At 36.1% G+C, this 19,488-nt stretch overlaps 1 protein-coding gene and 1 long non-coding RNA gene across 2 annotated transcripts in view; one reads left to right on the plus strand and one right to left on the minus strand.

Annotated features, from left to right (window-relative positions):
• The window catches only part of LOC119466921, a 117,383-nt gene that overhangs the window by 21,261 nt on the left and 76,634 nt on the right, over positions 1-19,488 (plus strand). The window lies entirely within an intron of this gene.
• The window catches only part of DSG4 (desmoglein 4), a 35,849-nt gene that overhangs the window by 10,999 nt on the left and 5,362 nt on the right, over positions 1-19,488 (minus strand). The window contains exons 2-11 of the mRNA XM_017497709.2: positions 16,452-16,487; positions 14,795-14,926; positions 13,093-13,248; positions 12,611-12,755; positions 10,798-10,964; positions 10,409-10,543; positions 9,339-9,524; positions 4,437-4,708; positions 2,958-3,097; positions 371-589 (exon numbers count right to left, since the gene is read on the minus strand). Of these exons, the coding sequence (XP_017353198.1) occupies positions 371-589; positions 2,958-3,097; positions 4,437-4,708; positions 9,339-9,524; positions 10,409-10,543; positions 10,798-10,964; positions 12,611-12,755; positions 13,093-13,248; positions 14,795-14,926; positions 16,452-16,487 (1,588 nt within the window). The remainder of the gene's footprint in view (positions 1-370; positions 590-2,957; positions 3,098-4,436; positions 4,709-9,338; positions 9,525-10,408; positions 10,544-10,797; positions 10,965-12,610; positions 12,756-13,092; positions 13,249-14,794; positions 14,927-16,451; positions 16,488-19,488) is intronic.

Genomic DNA, 19,488 nt, shown 5'->3' on the forward strand with positions numbered 1-19,488 from the left:
ATTTGCCTGAATTTATTCAGAATAGGAAATTATGACATTTTTAATTTATGAGTTTGTCAAAGATTCTGTTTATTTTAAACTGAATAAATATGGGTTTAGTGCCCTGCTTACTCAAAAATGATGGTTAAACTGTATTTATCTACTACTATTTGTAACTGCAAGATTGATGAAACATTTTGACTCTTATTTCAGTTCAAAATTTTATCAAATATCCTGTGTGTACATGAAAGACTTTTTTTCACTTAATGTTAATATGGCAAGAATTGTGGAAACAGGGGTAGAATGTATTATTAAGTGAATTGACAATTTTTTTGGTAATTGTTTCGCTTTTGGACTTTAAGTCCAAAAAGCAAGCTTACATTTCACTTACCATTTGTTGATCTGACATCCCACATGTCAGCTGTTCCTGGTGGCTGATCAACAACACAGAAAGTAAAAGGAGCCCCATAAGAGTGTTCATTAACAGAGATCAGGACCGATGGAGAGTCAATACAGATGGCTCTTCTTTCAGGAATAATGTCTGGACAGTAATCATTGACATCAGGAACCTCAATACATATGGTTCCTGTAGCTGTTTTTCCAGAGTCATCTGAAAGAGTTAAGAGTCACAGGTATTGAGGTAAATGGTCTCAGGCAGAAAACCCCTTCTCACATTCCCTGATGATGCCATAGGGCTTGTAGGAAACATATAAGTGAGTTGGGAGGCTTGACACGTTCCTGCCTGCTTCAACCAGCTGAAGTCACCCTTGCCTTTGTGTGCTACCTTCCAGCCACATTACTGCTTTTGAGTTCTTTAAACGAGTTTCTTTTTTACTCTGGACTCTGGCACATTCTTTTCACTCTTCCTAAAATCTTTTCCATCCTCATCTCATTTTGCTAATTCCTACACATCCTAAGGCGCAAAATTAAATGTTCTTCCTCAGAGAAGGTTTACTGCTTTCTAGTCTTACCCTGTTTATATACCCCCAGATCAGTTACGGACGTCTGTTCAGGATGCTCACTGAGTCCGGTGTTTGTGGAAATAGCCACAGTTGAAATTAAATACTTGTTTGTGTTTTTCTTCTGTTTTCACTGTTTATTTTAATTGCATCTGTTACAGGCTATTTTTTTCTGAAATAGCATTTTTGAAAACAAGTATAAGTCTATTAGATTTTTCCCTAATCCACTTGAAACAAGTTTCTGAATAGTATAATTTATTAGAAATGGCTGAAGACCAAAGATTAGGAATCCAGGGACTTTTTAGTTCACTTTTCTACTCTATATTTTGTTACAATAAATAAAGAATTTTTTTGCTTGTTTTTAACTTGCAAAGAATCTTAGCTTTCTCACTTTTAAAATAGAACATTATCATCTCTGGGGTACCTTACTAGGTTCTTTTCTGAGAAAGCAATAAATTCCTTTTACAGATGTTTTCTGTGTGCCTAAGTAGTAGTCATTGAGGTAACTGAATGATATAAACTGAGAACCATCCATAGTCTATGGAATTTTGTATAATATGTTTATATACCCCATTCAGCATTGGACTTCCTAGATGAAAGAGTTGATGTCACTTAGTTTCTCATTAGAGAGGCATCAGATTATTCCACAGATCATTTTATTTGTCATTCTTTGATCTTTGGTAGCTCTTCTATTACCTTGTGATTGGCAACCAAAGCTCAAACTATTGCTTATAGCGTTCACTCCCCAACAAAGTTTCCTATTCATAGAGGCCTGTCGCTTCACCTGGTGATGGTGGGTGCTGAAGCAAACATTCCAACCATCCAGACAGCTCTGTGCCACTGCAGATACTCTGCTTAGGTGAATAAACAATCAGCTTTGTTTTTGGGTTTCTCTTCCTACATTCTGATAGCACTTTCTCTCTCTTTGTTTGCTTGGAATAACTAATTCTTTATTCTAGCATTTGAAAATTTTCTCATATGACCAGTATGCAAATGTAGGGTGCAATCGAAATGGTTAGAATCCATTTTCAAAATAGATCTTCCAGAATACTGATAGTAAATAAGACAACGTTATTTAGGAAACTGACCCAGGCATTAAAAGTTACCAGCCACAGGATGAAGCCCAGGTTGTATGGACGATAGTTGGTTTGCTTTTCTCATGGTTTCTTTTTGAATTTTATGCTGCTTCTTTCTCTTTGTTTTGCTACTGGAAAGATCAGATATAAACTCAATGCAAACCTACAGTATCTATCTTACATTAGACATGTATCTTGGACATGTATCTTTCCCATTCTTTCAGATTTCTGACTTTTCTCTCTTGCTTTGTTCTATAGCAGCTGGTTTCTTAGGCACTGCTTCACAGAATCGTTAACTATTGATAAATAAACAAATCCTGTTGCTACTTGGCAAGAGGACTACTTAATAGATTTTTCCATGTGAGAAGTGGCTCATTTACAAGTCAAGTCAGTGCATCTGCTTTTATGACTTTTAACATGAATCTTATATTTGGAATAACTTGTGCTTTCTTGGTCCATAGCATCTTACTATGGAAATGTGTCTAATCAAGCAACACTCACACAAGCTTCTCACTGTAGTTCAGTTTTAATGGCTCTAAAATAATTATATTCTTGGAGACACTGTCTCCCCAGAAAGTGATCCACAAATGAACTTGGTATAGCATGTAGCCCTTACTTTAAGTAAACATTCCCAACATACCCTACAAGTGAGATTAGCCGTACTCAAGAGACAAAGTCATAAACAGAAACTAAATTATATTAACTTTTATGCTGTAAGCCGTATACAGCTCATTTTTGGAAGTAGGTAAAATAAACTAAGGCTTAAGTTCAAATTATGATTTTAATTGACTTCAATTCTTGATTTAAAGTGTTTAGAACTTTCTGTAAGTCTTGCATATGCCATTAAAAATGTTTGAGTCACTCAAATATCAGCATTAGAATAGCATAATATTTAATATAATAGTACTAATTTTCTTAAAATATTAAAAATAAATTTTCTTACCATCTATAGCCAGGATCTCTGCTGTGTATATCCCATTGATAATATATTTTGACCTCTTATCAAATTCCCTAGAAAATTGTATCTCACCAGTTCTTGAATCAACTTTTAACCAGCTGCCTGCATCATGCCCTATGATATATCTGTTTTTAAAGAAAAAAAATCATTATTATGCTTTTGTGAAAGTTAGTATGTCAAATCACATAAGAGCTACAATGTGGTAAACTTAAATATTGTGTTTGTATGTTTTATAGTGATTATTGTGTTTTATAAAATGTATATATATATCAATACAAATTCAATGATAAATACATTAATATACATGTCTGTAAGTTTTAAAATTTCATCATTCTTACTCTTCTAGCTCTTAGTATAATTGTTAAAAAATGTATGAGTTTATTTCAGTTCTATTTATTAAATCTCAGCAACATAAAACATCCTTTATTCATTTTCAGAGACAAATATTGCTTATTTATTTTCACATCTGATATACTTAGGATTTTTCTGTCGCTTTTCAGCCATGTTGATTTCAGAGCACCTCACTGATGGCCTGTTGGGGGCTTGTGGTATCGTCTCTTCAGTGTGTCTATCTGGATCTTGTTACAGATAATAGACTTAAAGTTCTTGACTTCACTGGAAGAAGACGGGGTCTCTACCAGGCACAATTTCAAGTCTCCGGTTCCTTTTTCTTAACTGCTTTTACCTACACCCTATTCTGGCTGACTTCACAGGTTTTTTCTTTGTCTGTCAATATGTCAACTGATTTAATAATTAAAACTGTGAACATCAAAGTAATTTATTAGTCAGTAGACTTTGTTTACTCCAAGAATATTGGGAGGAAGAAAAGGAGACAGAGAAGGGCAGAGAAGACAGAGAAGACCTGTGTACTTCATTGTAGTTATTTCTAGAATATTTTACACAGTTCTAATTCACATATAATTTATGTGCCTAGTGCCCTTAATACTACCTTTTTATTTCTCCTCTCCTGACTTTTATTTATGCCTGTCAATTTTTTAAAACACTGTTTTTAGCTTCTACCATTATGTTTTTTTCTCTTATATTAAGCAGAGGATTGAAATCAGCCTCGAAGCCATAGATAACACAGGTTTAAGAAAACAAACGGTGACTCAACTTTTATGGTGTCTTATTGTCTACAATATGGCTTAATTGGCCCAGGTCCAGGGTAGTATAAACTGGCTACAAAAGATCAAAGAAACTCACAGAGTAATTTGGGTGGCTTTGATCTTGCAGTTGCTTGCTGGACACCATTACCTCTATAGCCAGTTGGAGCCCCTACGTTATTGGAGCCGCTACAACACTGTTAAAATTCTAAGATTTCAAATGCTCTAATAGTCTTCTAAATCACAGGAATAATAAAAGCAAAAAACCCTCCAAAAGTATTGCAACCCACATACACTAACACATACTACATGAATTAACACTGGATAGAAGTGTAGAACATGAAGAAAATACTTGCCGTACCTGACATTTTTTGCAGGGTTTCCTGTGTCCAAATCTATGGCTGTATATGTGCCAAGCACATAATTCAATAAGGAACTTCCTTTTATTCCTTCCCGCACACTAAAAGCCATAGAACTTGGATGAAATGTGGGTCCTTCTCTCACATTAATAACCTGAATTCTCACAGGGGTTGAATGCATTCGGAATTGAGAAGCAACGGAGTAGTGAAAATCAGCTTGGTTTTTAACTCCGATACCAAGCTGAATAGTAGGTGCTTGTTCATAATCCAGCATCTGAAATAAAAGAAAATAAAAAAACTCTGAAACAGCAAAGAACTCTCTTTTGATAATGTAAGAAGCCATGGTAAAGTGAACCACAAACTAGAATAAAGTCCAGGAGATATGCTCTTTAGATTTTATATTGAAAAAAATTTTACTTATCTCTGCCTTAGCTGTCTTAGATATGTTATTTTGTTTATCTTATAGCATAATCAGCTATGTAGATCATTTAAGACTGTGATTTTAAATTGGAATCAAATTTTGGGTTTTGGACTTGTTATACAAAAATGCTGAAATGAAAAACAGTATTTTCCAAATGAGGTGTTTATGAAAAAAACTGTAGAATAATATAAAAATGTTTACACTATTGAATGAATAAATAGTACCCCCATTTCTTATATAGAACATCTGAGAATCTTTTGAAAGTATAATCAGCAGAATAAAGGTGCTAATATATATGATGTCACTGAACATGTAATTTTTTTAAATGATATAAACAACTTCTAAAGAATTTATGATGATTATAGTCACTGGGCCTGGTAGACAGGGAGACTCCTTTATGGGGCATATTCAAATAAGTAAATGCCATGCCCAGAGAAAAGTCACCTTTGAAATGGGTATCCTAGATAAAAAATAGAATGTTTTGATCCAGAATGATTGATGTGGTGACATGAAAAGTCACAAGTGAAAAAGTAGTTGCACAAAAAGAATTGCTGAGCAATGGCTGCTTAGAAGTGTTCCGGAAGCTGAGGTAAGCATCACTAACAATGCATTTCCAACAGCAGAAGTCAAGATATCTGCAAGACTCGCCATTAACAGGACTCTGAGATAAATTTCTGCTTCTCAGGGAAACTCCCTGACATCATAAATGTTTCCTTAGATTTTAGAGTTACATTTTTTCAAAGAGTTGATAAGAAAAACATTCACAGTAATTTACTTGGGTTCTTCTTTGGAGATGGCTCAGCATGTCACAATTGAATTTCAGCTAAAACCCTTGAGGTCTGGGATTTTGATTCCTTTTGCACATCTGTTCACATGATACTTAGTCCACTGGTCCACATAATACTTAGCACAGAACTGAATATAAATTATGTACTCAAAAATCAATTTTCAACTAGAGGAGATCTCTCTTCTACAAATCATTTTTTATTTAATAGAATTCCATGCTATCTTCAAATATGGAAAACTGAGAACCCCTATTCTTTCTTTTTTTTTGGAGACAGGTCTCACTCTGTCGCCCAGGCTGGAGTGCAGTGGTGCAATCTCAGCTACTGCAACCTCTGCCTCCCAGGTTCAAGTGATTCTCCTGCCTCAGCCTCCCAAGTAGCTGGGACTATAGGCATGTGCCATCACACCCACCTAATTTTTGTATTTTTAGTAGAGATGAAGGTTTTGCTTGTTGGCCATGCTGGTCTCAAACTCCTGACCTCAGGTGATCCACCTGCCTTGGCCTCCCAAAGTGCTGGGATTATAGGCATGAGAACTTCTGAGAAGTGCCTGGCCTGAGAACCTCCACTCTGGTGGAGAAATCTCTTGTGCTTTTCTTATGTATATGCACAAATGCACTTTTGTTTGTAAGAGTATTAATAGTTCTCTTCCCATTGAACACAGTGTCATGAAAATATACTAATGTGTGTCTAAAGTTGTATAAATTAAAGATCTCTGCATAATCTAGGAACAGGAATTGGTCTGGGGTCAATCTTTCCTCTAGGAGGGAAAGCCAAATAGAGTAAAGGCAGAAAGTGATTCATTCATTCTTTGCAAGTGGGACCCTTTAGTCAAGATTTTCTGATTGTGTGCAGAGGTCAGGATTGTAAAGAACAATGGAAACCCTTTAGTCAGGATTGTCTGATTGTGTCCAGAGGTCAGAGATTATAAAGAGCAATTACCTTGGAGTCTCTTTGTAGAGTAAAGGGCAAGTCTGGGGAAACTCAGTCTCTGCAGTTTAAGAAACCAATGAGGAATAACCACCTAACAAGGTACACAGGCATGTGTTAGAGTGGGTGGGGGCGTGACCTGCAGTGATCTAGAGTGAGGCTCTGGAAGGGCTCAGGATGAAGATAACCCACCCAGAAATGGATTTGGCTTCTAGCAGGCTTTTGGCTTCTGTAAATTGTAGTATAGAAGCTAAGCTTAGATTTTCACATTCAAGTTTTTGTTCTAATTTAATATATATAACACTGCTAATTCCAGTGGGGACACCGATTCATTTTAGTACTAAGTATGAAAGAGGGAGAAGTTACAAGTCTCCACAGAAAAGGAGGATGTGATAGCAGTTTTTTACAGCAGGGGAGTGAAGAAATGGTCAAATATCTGCCCAAGTGTGTGTGTTCTGCTCTCCGGGAAGGCTCATTTTCTGGTACAAATGTGTCTGGAAGAGAGAAAGAGGGCACACGTAGTTGGGAAGGAGTGTGTAGTGGTGAATGGACTTGGAGGGAAAATCTCAGGGTGCTAGTTCTTTCCTAAAATCGGTTTTACTGGCTCCCAATTACACAGTGAGCCATGAAGGTGGCAGTTAAATATGACTTTGGGACCAGAGAGTTCTGGCTGGATCTTGTCTCTGACATTTGCTATCTGGATAAATTGAGACTAGCTATTTGTCCTCTTTGATTTTGTTTCACTTTCTCTGAAAATGGAATTACTGGCTGGGTTCGGTGGCTCAGGCTCATAATCCCAGCACTTTGGGAGGCTGCGGTGGGCAGATCACTTGGGGTCAGGAGTTTGAGACCAGCCTGGCCAACAATGGTGAAACCCTGTCTCTACTAAAAATACAAACATCAGCTGGGTGTGGTGGTGCACAACTGTAATCACAGCTACTCAGGAGGAGGCTGAGGCATGACAATTGCTTGAACCCGGGAGGAGGAGGTTGCAATGATCACACAACTGCACTCCAGCCTGGGTGACAGAGTGAGACTATCTCAAAAAAAAAAAAAAAATGACTATGTTTAAATCCCAGAGTTGTAAGGATTAAATAAGATAATATATGTGAACCCTCTGGATATACTTTAAAACAGAATAGTTGGTGTTTAGTAATTGGTTAATAAATGTTAGAATTATTATAAAAATAGAGAATCAATTTTTTTTGGTTAGAATTACAATTGGGTAGCATTTTTCCTCAGCGTTGAAATAATCAATATATATATATATACACACATACATATTTATATTGCTTGTATTTTCACATATACTTATCAATAAATACCAAAAAGAAGTTGTTGTTGACAAAGATATTTTCATTTTTCTGAGACCATTCTCTTGTTAAACTGTAAGTTCCTTGAGAACAGGGACCATGTCTTATTCACCTTCACTCCCTTAACACATAGTAATTCTCAATAAATCTTTTTTTTTTTTTTTTTGAGACAGTCTCACTCTGTTGCCCAGGCTGGAGTACAGTGGTACAATCTCGGCTCACTGCAACCTCTGCCTCCTAGGTTTGGTTTCAAGTGATTTTCATGCCTCAGCCCTCCTGAGTAACTGGGATTACAGGTGCCTGCCCCACATCCATCTTCCAGTAGAGATGTGGTTTCACCCTGTTGTCCAGGCTGGTCTTGAACTCCTGGTCTCAAGTGATCTGCTGCCTTGGCCTCCCAAAGTGCTGGAATTGCAGGCATGAGCCACCGCTTCCTGTACCGCCTGCAAAATGGTGATTCAACCGATCCTCTTTATAAATTATTCAGTCTCAGCTATTCCTTTATAGCAACACAGAAACATCCTTATGCGCTTGGATAGAGAAAAGTAGTAACAGTGAAGAATCACACTGTAAATTCCATAATCACACTGTATAGCAAACTAAAAATATGTGTGTATGTATATGTCATAATATATATTTCCTAGCTATAAGTGTTGTTTATGTTAATAGCAGCAATTTCCTTTGATAAAAAATAACAATTTCCCTGTTACATTAATGTTAATCTGAATCTTACTGGTTTGTGGTTTTGTTTCTAATTATAATTTTTCAGTTTTATCGTTGTCTGTGAATTAAAAGTAATTTAAGAAAAATTAATCTCTAGAAAAAAAATCAAACCCTGTGTTTCAGTATTCAAGGTTTTCCGTGGATCGATTCCAGCTTGACTTCTCTGATCTCACTTCTCATTACTTCCCTACTTGAATGCTTCACTGCAGCCCCACGGGGTTGCTCTCTGTGCCTTGACCATACTTCATGTTTTCTTTATCTGTGTGTTTGTTTTTATTACCCACATTAGCAATCTTAGCTATAACATCTTGCTTAAACTTTATTCCCTGCATGAAATCTTTACAGACAAATCTAGCTCAGAGGGATCTCACCATTTTTTATCTCATTCGTTATTTCAAATTTCACTCCCTTGGCAATTAATTATGTTTTATATCATGACATTTGCACTGTTTATTATACTGTGAACTCCCATGCGTCATCTAAGTTGGGGATGCTTACCTTATCTTCACAACTAAATATTGGGCACTGTCAGAACAAAACAGCTTTCTTATTTTTCTTGGTAATAAATTTTGTTTTGCTAGCTGAGCGATTCAGACTGACACAGCAGTTACTTAGGGCCCTTGATATAAGCAATATTCAAAGTTATGAAGTACTTTGTTTGAAAGCAGATCCTGTCTCTAAGGTCATTTAAAACTTCTTTGGAAGAAAATATTGTAGATCCTTATACTGTACCTTGACAACCTTCAAAATGCCTTCATTGGTTTTTGGGTCTGTTTGAATATCGAACCAATTCCCATCATTTCCAGAGAGAATTAAATATTTTGCCAACCAATTATCGGTGCCTTCTTCATCAAGATCAATTGCTTGTAATCTTATCAGTTCTGGACTTAAGCAATTCTCTTCAATACTTGCTGAGTACTAAAATGTAGAGATCAATTTTGTAGTCAACAAATTTTCAAAAGAAGAAATGTGTTTAAGAAGGCATAATTATTATTTAAAATACTAACAACAAACTATGTCAATGATTTTTGCCTTATTAAATGCCATTGTCCAGTCAGAAAAATAAAAATAAAATATATAAGATAATAAAACTGACATTCATGTGCTATATGTAAAATCAAGGTCGAACTGTGATTTTGTTTCTTTCTTTCTCTTTTTGCTTACTGCTAATTTTCTTTACTCATTTCCTTTAAATAGGGGATCAGATTTTTTTTTTCTGTAAATAGTAAATATATTAGATATTGTGGGCCAGAGAATTGGTGTTTCAACCCCTCATCTCTGCTGTTGCAGCACAAAGCACAAAGCCCCCACAGACAACATGTAAAGGCATGAGGACAGCTAGGCCCCAATAATACGTTTCCTTTTTTCAAACCAAAACAGACATGAATCTGGATTTGGCCCTTCTAGTTTGGATTTTATGCTTCTTTACACTTAGAGATGAAAATGGAAGTTGAGAATGCTTGGGACTCTAGTAGAATTTATTAAGCAAATTATGAGGCATATACAAAAACATTAATGTTGCTATGTTATTTCCGGAATTAGAGCAATAGATTTCTGTGTTTCTGTGAATAGAGAATACAGAGTAGATAGTTTGTTGCTTTCATAAAGAAGCCTTGTTTGGAGTAGTGAGTCAAGGGCAAACATACAGTTTGAAGGTATATTAGTATATATAAGAAATTCCAAAGTTTCTACAAGAAAGTTGAGTATGTCCATGCATAGGACAGAACCAGGCTCATGAACCAGCATGAAAGCAAATTAATTATTGCCACTTATGGAAAAGGATTATAAGAATACAAACTTACTGAAGTTTTCTCTAAGGTGGGGAAATTATCGTTGACATCTAAAACCTTGATTCTACAGTCACACTCAGAAGACAGTCCATCCGCAGCTCCATCCCGATCTGAGCCCCTTACAACTAGGTTGTACGTACTGTGTTGCTTAATCAAGATGAAAAAGAATGTAAGACTTAGGCCTTGTCTTGAATAGAATTCAATATCTTCATGCTATTATTTTTCTTCTCTTTTATTTACATATCAAATGAAATTTATATAATTGAGCTTTTAATTTTTATTAAAAATGGATTATTTTCCTTCCCTCCTTTATATTGGAGTAAGGGTACACATGGATTATTTTATCTTTGTCTTTTCAAAATTGAATTTTTTATTTCTTATTCATTCACACAAGGCTTTACCTCTCTGTCCAGGAAACTGGACATTGTGCGGACTTCTCCAGTGTACCTGTTCAGAATGAACATGGGTGCACCTGCAGGCTCCTGAGAGACGATCTTGTAGGCAATTTTGGAATTCAGATGATTTTCTTCATCTGCATCTGTGGCACTTAACTTTACTACCAGTGCATCTAGAAATAGACATGGAGGTGGGGAATGGTTGGGACTCTAGAATAAATTCAACAAATTTAAATAAATTCTTATATCTTCTTAGGCATAAGAAGACAGAGGTGTTGGCCTTTCTTGAATTCTCTCTGTTTGAGTTTTCTGTGGGAATATAGGACCATAACTTTCAGTTCTACCAGTCATAACAAAGGTAATTGTGGTTTACTTTATAAAACCCTTTACTGTTTTAAAAGCACTTGCACTCTTTAAATGTTTAAATGCTAAATTAGTAGCAAAACATAGTTCTCTTTAAAGTATGAAAAAGAAGTTCAACAGATTCTTCATCAGAAAGCTGAATAAACAGATTTTTATCTGTTTTATTTATTTGCCATGGTCTTGTGAAATTATTTTAAAATGCTTAAGGAAGATTGTAGTTTAATTAAATGTAACATTGTAATTATTTATTGAACACCTATATTCTTAACTGTTACTTATCCAGAAAGCAGATAATTACTCTTGGTTGCATTGGTAGATAGCATTTTAACAAACAGTCACAAATATATAATTATTGAAAAGAGGACTTGTCCATAGCAGTATAAGAAGTTCTATAGTCAGGTAGAAAGAACGGTATCCTAGGTCAATCCCCAAGGACATCAATCTACAGGACAGATTGTTCAGAATTGTCAGTCCCTGTTGTTCTTTTGCTTCCTAGGCAGTGGTACTTGGCTGTGGGTTTCAGCATCTTTTCCTTCACCAGTGTTGTCCTGAGGTGTGTTGATGAGGAAACAAAGATGGACTTTGAAGTGTCTCTCTCTTTGTGTTGCCTCTCTTAGGCAAAACCTCTTTGCCTCTGTATTGGAGGATTATCCTAGTTCAAAAAACAGATTTTGTGTTTATCTGCCTTTTCTCCTGAAATTTATTTTTCCCATTATTTCCCCCCAAATTTGTTTAGAGGTATATGGGCGACACAAATTTGAAAGGGAGAGGGACATTAAGGGATTGGGGAACAAACTGATATTCATGTGCTGTATGTAAAATCAAGGTCAGAAGGCAAAGGGAGAGGAGAGATAGGAAAGTAGATGTATAGGAAAAGCATAAGAGGAGGAAGGAAAGAAGTTCAGGAGAACGAATGTAAAGGAAAGACAAAAGGGTATTAGAACTGGAAATGGAATAAAGTGGAACGGAAAGAAATGAAAGAAAACGAGAGAATAGAATGTAGTTTGCTATGCAGTCTGTGAAGGTCAGTGATTACCCTTAGTGATTGATCTAACGGGTACAACTGCGTGCTTCCACCATCACTCTGTACCTGGTGTGGGTCAGTCAAACATTTTGAGTAATAGACCACAACAGAGCCTTCTTAAATATCCCTGGCTTCTTCCTCGGTTTGCTCACTTGGATTCATTTGTTCATGAGCCCAGTAACAATCTCTAAGGAAGGTGCTAAGCGCCTGCTAAATCCCCGCAGGGACCTTCCTCAAGTAAGAAGATATTTTATCGTTTTAGACATGATTTCTTTTTCTTGCTCAGTTAAAAGTTAAAATGTGTGGGGTTTATTCAAAATACAAATGTGACTTTTTCTGTCTTTTACATTTCCTGTATGTCAGTCTTCTAAAGCTTTTGACCAAGAGAAGAAGCTATGGTGTGATGTAGAAAAGGAATGTCATTTTACTTACTGGCATCACTATTTTCTTCAATACTGGCTGTGTACACACTTTGTGAAAAGACTGGAGCATTATCATTTATGTCCATAACCTTGACTCTCAGCTCAAGAGGCCTTTCTAAGTCTTCACCCCGTGAATTCAGAGCCTGGCAGTAGATCTGTGGAAAGTTGGAAAAAACTGTCTTTTTCCACCAAAGGAATTTAAGTAACATGCTTGAAAATATATCAGAAAACAGGCAAAGAAGCAATTTTTTCCAGTGAATTCAGACTATAGTACAGTCAAATAATTTAAATATGATCAAGACACTTGACCACATGCACATGCAATATACCAGAGAATCCTGAACTAGAAACTTTTCTCATTCTTTCCATTTCTTCCATTTGGGTTCAGTCTACCATGTTTTATCAAAAGTAATCCATTGTTTTAAGATGACATTTTTTAAAAAAGGGGAGAAAACTAATATGAACAAATCAAAACATATGGCTATGACTTACCAAGAAAAGTGGAGTTATCTCTCTGTCTACCACTGAAGTGATGTTAATTTCCCCAGTGCGAGGATTAATGGTGAATATCCCATATGGTGGTCGATCAATCCCTACCCCAGAAATTCGGTATGTAATCTTCTGGTTCAATTCACAGTCTGATCGAATCTATGAGAAAAATAGCTACAATTGTATCCAATTTAGAGCAGATAATAAATTTCAGAGTGTAGTGGAATGAGAAGGGAATGGGTTTCATAACCAAATCGACTTTGGATTGAAGCCTGGCACCATGACTTAGTCCTGTGTGACCTTGGAAAATTTACTTAACTTTGCCCAGATCAGCTTACAGTTGGGATAATACTACCTATCACACAAATTTGTTGCGGGAATTACATGAGGTAATTAATTGTACAACATACACCCTTGATGCTAGCTTTGTTATTAATAATACATTGTTTAATTCTCTGAGTTTTTGGCATACACAGAAAGAGTTTCACAAAAGAAATCACAATCTTTACTATTTTTTTTTAAACTTGTGTCATATTAATAAGTATTCTACCTAGGCTGGAGTCTGAGATTTAGTCAAAATGGTAGACAAATTGAAAATATCAGAGAAATACAATGGTTAGAGATATTGGTAATAATTTTATAAATGTAAACATACTGCATCACTTTTCTGCCAAATAGATTTTATAGCAAATATTCTGCCACATAGATTTTGCTTTAGTAGTTTTATTATCTATTGCTGATAAATTTAAACTGAAACAATTTTGAAATCTCACCTATAAAGAGAAGAGCATTCCATAAAATATTAAGATTTGTTGCCCACCCATTCACAGTGAAATAAAGACAGCTGGAAATAGAAGTTTGGTTAGCTCTACTCTAATCCAAAGGTCTTTTTTACATAGCAGAAAACTCAGGAGCCTCCCAAAATGCAANAATGTGCAATATAAGTGGGATAACATAAAGCTATCACTATGAGTTGAATGCAGATAGTAAATTTAAAGCATCCCTCCAATTTGGAAACATCTGAGACAGGATAAATTTGTTTTCTTGAGCTGAGCTTGTATCTGTAACATCATTGCTGATGATTACTATATGATTAATGTAAAGCTGGAAGGAGAAATTTCTGCAGATCACTTTACTGTTCAAGATCAAGATGACCAGAAAGAGCAAATGAAGCTATTAATGTGGATCCCATCCTTCTTAGATAATTTATTACACATTCTTTAACTCTGCTTTTTTTTTTTTTTCCAGTGGGCATTATTTGTGAAGATCTTTTAAGACTCTCTTATTTACTGGATTTAGAGATCTGGTGGGAAATTTTGATGTTGTCATTACTTTCTTGGAATGAATTCATCAAGTGCAGTAAACTTAGCTTGACTTTCTGGAGGGTCAGTCTTCAGACTGTCACTATGTGAATATATTTCCTGTGATATAGACAGGCAATAACGAGCAGAACACAAATGGATTAACAAAACCAGCTGTGCTGGAGATCCAACCCTTTCTTCTAGGATCACTCGCCATTGACTGCCTTCCCCATGTCAGCCTCCCTGCACGTGATATTCAAATCAGTGGCTTAGCAACTGGAGCAAATGACCACGTGCTGTCTTCTTAAAGAACTATGGAGCAGTGAAGCCTGCAAATCTGGGAAATATTTGAAAGCTTCCTTGCTCTGCAAAAGCATTTGTCATCAGCTTGCATTGTCACTTACTTTGGCGATGGGATTCCTCTTCGAGTTGTCCTCTCCTTCCCGACAGGCTGCAGCAAACTTGATCCACTCCCGCTTTTGTCTTCTGACTGTTTGCCATTTTGTAGTGCCATTTTCTATGTCTAATTCCTTCACCTTAAGCAAAGATGGTTTGTGTTTCTTACAGTGTTAGAACAGTTTTACTTAGAGAGGACATTTATTTAACATTGTAAGGTGCATTTAGAAGAAACAGTGATACTGAATTTGAAGAACAGAGAAAGTTTTCACGAATTCACAACTGGATACGTAGAGCTTAATTACTTCTGCCTGCTACATTTTTTGGAATTATCTTTCCAACTATTTGATTCTAGAGAAACAAATTTAATTAGCTAGTTGAGGAGTTCATGATGTACTATACTGTATAAATTGTACAGTTTTTCTTTTTTCAACCTGTCTTCACCATATGGAAGCCTTTCCTACCTCACCCTTCACTGAGCTTTCACCAGACTTTACGGTCTGCGGAGTTTAAATGTCAGCATTGTTCCATGCACGCGCATCCCATATAACCTAAAAGTTGAGCTGGTGAGTCGTGCTCACCTAAAAAATAGAAGAGATTTTTTTCTCTTCTGTTGATAAGGACACCACTGTGGCTAAGCACTCAAATATATTTTTAAGGAATTAGAAAAATATTATTAATATTGGAGGAATTGATGATTTCTCCAATAATCCCATGGACACCTATATAGCTTTGCAATGTTGTCATTTGTATCTCTGCTTGCTATATGGTTTTTCTTTTGTTGTCTTAAGTTCCTACTGTTGAAGTATACTTAAGAATTAAATATTAATGAGTTTAGAAATGTCACTACATGTGCAAGCATATTTGTAAACATGCATAAACTATAAATATGCATGTATTTATTTTTGTAAGTCCAAATGTACTTTCTGAAACACAGGTGATTATAAGTTTATTTAGGCTAATCTTCATTTAATTACCACTTTGGAGAAAGGAGGTGTTCCACTGAATGAAGTGTATATTAGAACCAGAGTATTTACATTATTTCCCCATTTTGATACAACTTCCTGAAATGTCCACTTATTCCCTATTTCACCAAAAAGATGAGAAAAGTAATTATATTTTTCCCAATGATTTGAGAGGATCACAAGGAAAATCTAACTACTATAATAAAATAAAGCTCTGCCAGAGAGAGGACAGCAGCTCTGTTTCCTGAGTTCCACTCTAAACAGCACCAGATTATATGTTTTCCATTTAGTTGTGATATGCAGTTTGAATGTTTGTACTTTCTCTCATTGATGAACCATCAATTGTCTTTCTGTCTAATGTGCCTAAACAATCTCTTCCCACTCTAAAGCGTTACTTTGCTTCTTTTGCTTTGCTATAGGTTGGAAAACATATAAATATAAATAAACTACCATATAGTTTGGTAAACAAGAGTTACTAAAACACTAAGTTGTTGGAAACACATGCCCTAAAAGCACAGAGATTTGGGAGTATGGGTTTCACTATTTGGGGTATGCTATTTCAGTTCACCAGAGATTCTGTCTCTTAACTTTTATGTGGATAATTACAATTTCAAATATTCTGATTTTTGTATATAATACATTATAAAATTTAGTTTTTGTTTTAATTTTAAACTGAGAAAATAATTTTATCATACATTACCTCAACAATAAATTCACTGTTTACTTCCATCACCACCTGTTTTAATAGAAGGTACAACATTAGCATAAATTTGCATAATTTAGGGGAAGCCAGGTCATAAAAACATTAACGATATTCTTTTATTAATTCATTTTTAAAATATACATTTTGTTGATGATATGGAATAAACACAGCTAACACAAATGAATGATAGACTTTTTGCCCTCCAAAAAATTTCAGTTTTAGAGAAGACAAACACATAAGTCTACAGCAGGTTAGGATACCTCAGCCGGCTTGCAGGAGGATAGGGCAGGCAACTTGAATTATCCCAGTGAATTTCAGGAAGCCTTCCTAGGAGAGTAGGGATTTGAAAGGGCTCTGCAGAATGAGGCTATTTTGATAAGAGGGATTGATGGGGAAGAGCATTTCAGCCAGGGTGAAACAAAAGCACAATTGTGAAGGCTCTAAGTCAGTAGGTGTTCCAGAAATGGTCAATAATATTTTTGGTGGAAGGTAAGGGAACTTATGAAGAGCTGTGGGAAATGCAAGACTCTATATGCTGTTGCCTTCTGATGCCCAGTACCATCAATCAGAAAAATAGATGAGTAAGTTCTTTGTCAGTTGGAATGTATTCTACTCCTATTTCTCCTTGAACTCTGATATCGTATTTCTATTGATGAATTATCCCCTCCATTGGTTCATCCTACTAGAATATATTTTCAAGCTTCAAATATATTTTAATATATTTTAAGGTTTTTACTGAGCAGCCTAGCATACTTGTCTGTAATGAAAATATGCATATGAATAGAAATTTTGTTTTATTGGAATTTCTGTCATTATGAGGCTCTAAGTGTTAAGAAACTTTTTTTTTCTGAACTGGATTAATTTTACAATTATACTTAGCATCATAATTGAGCAAACAACATGCAAATATTGAAATTTCAATGCAATATAATTAAATATGAAAGTAAAACTTTGCCAGAAATGCATTGCAAATATGAGTTTGAAGTTTTAAAAAATTAGCTCATAAATTATAAATATTACTTGTCATTAGAATTAAACAAGTTTCAGAACCAATTCTAGTTTGTTTGGTTTTGTCTTTCAGTTGTTAATACTGAGAAAACTTGTTCATAGATGACATTGGAATTTTTTTTTTCTAGTAGCAGAGTCATTAAATTCTTTAAATTTATTCTGAATTACATGACGTAAATCTATAACGCTTAAAATGATGTTTTAATGACGTATAAGTTGGCAACTCCTTCAGATTCTCTTTTAATTTTGTTGTAAACAAATAATTGAAAATCATAATTTGCAAAAGGATTTGTTAAGTGCACTGAAATTAGCTCTCTTAGTGGGTGCGGTGGCTCACCCCAGTAATCCCAGCACTTTGGGAGGCTGAGGCGGGTGGATCACGAGGTCAAGAGATTGAGACCATCCTGGCCAACATGGCGAAGCCTCGTCTCTACTAAAATACAAAACAAACAAACAAACAAACAAACAAACAAACTAGCCCAGAGTGGTGGCACATGCCTGTAGTCACAGCTACTTGGGAGGCTGAGGCAGGGGAATCGCTTGAACCCAGGAGGTGGAGGTTGCAGTGAGCCGAGAATGGCCACTGTACTCCAGCCTGGCGACAGAGCGAGACTCCATCTCAAAAGAAATGAACCCACTTTCCCAATACTAACATCAATGTTTTCAATTATTCTTAGTTTAATGCCCCTGATAGTTTCACAATCTATTGCAGTGCAACAAAATAATGTTTGCCATGGCTGAGAGGTGTGACTTTTTAAGCGGGATTGGGAGAGGAGAACCAGCTTGTTATTTCAGGTTCAGGTGCATGTTGAGGTAGATTGACTTGAGGAGAGACTAGAAGCTGAGGATCTGGAAAATGAATGCATTCAGCAAAACACGGGTCCTGATTTGAAGACTATTAGAGTAACAATTAAGCTGATATCAAGTGTACATTTCAAAGTCCAGTGATTTATATTCCATAGTGGATATGTAGCTTTAAATCATACTTTGGCTTTATAAAAAACAATGTGGTTTATCAAAAATTTCTTGAGACATGCAGGCCCAAGAACTGAATAGTGTAGCTTTGGACAAATTCCCTTGCTTCTCCCTGTTTCAGACTCTGATCTAAATAGAGTGGCCAAGGTGAAAGTGACAGGCACAGCAAGTACTCAGTATATTTGTCAAGAGGAAGGAAGAATGACAGAAGAGTTTTCTTCTGTGCTTTCGAGGGCATGTTCATAGTGCCCCGTGACATCTAAAAGTACTAGTGAATCATTTTTAAGGACTTGAAAGTAACCACATCAAGTAGATTTGTCTGTAGTTTAAAGAAGGGATGAGAAGTTTTGAGCTCATTTTACCTCGCTCTTGTCCTTTCTAGAGAGCCCAGCTCAACTGAAGTAACTCCAAGAATTTTTGAGTATAAGACCCTTTTCATCCTTTTGCTGTCCCTGAGTTTTTTATTTTTAATTATTTTCAAGCCAGGGGAGTGGAATAAGACTAGAGCCCAGGGCTCTCATCTAGCAGGACCTATGCTGTGCTGAGGGAGGCTTCCATAGTACACTTGCGGTATTTCTGCTCCCTGCTCAGCTGGCTCTAAGGATGAGGGTAACAGAAGCCAAACCCTCCAAATCCTGTCACTTTATGTACAAGTCTCCAGGAAGGAACTTGCCAGGTATTACTCCCAGGCCCTATGAAGTCATGAGCCCCGTCAGGAGCCCTCACTTTCTAGGAAACACCGGTTAATGAGTGTTTTGAACGAAGCATGGAATGACATCGGCCTCCTGAACTGCACAATGTAGCATAACTGTAGGAACCTCAGTTAAATTGTGAAAAGTAGTGATGGACTCCTAGGTAATTGTGGAAATTCCTTGCCTACAAAAGTCTTTAAAAATTTTTTCTTTTTAGAGACTAGTCAAGTGCAGTAACGAGACAGGGGAAAGAATAGAACAAGGAGTTTGATCTGCAAGTGACTGTGAACAATCAATTGAGAGATCTCACTACCTTAGGACCAGCCCGAAAGTCACATTTTCAGAGCAATGTGTGGGCC

This window comes from Cebus imitator, unplaced genomic scaffold (genome assembly GCF_001604975.1).
Source record: "Cebus imitator isolate Cc_AM_T3 unplaced genomic scaffold, Cebus_imitator-1.0 Scaffold12, whole genome shotgun sequence".
In the NCBI taxonomy this organism is placed as follows: Eukaryota; Metazoa; Chordata; class Mammalia; order Primates; family Cebidae; genus Cebus; species Cebus imitator.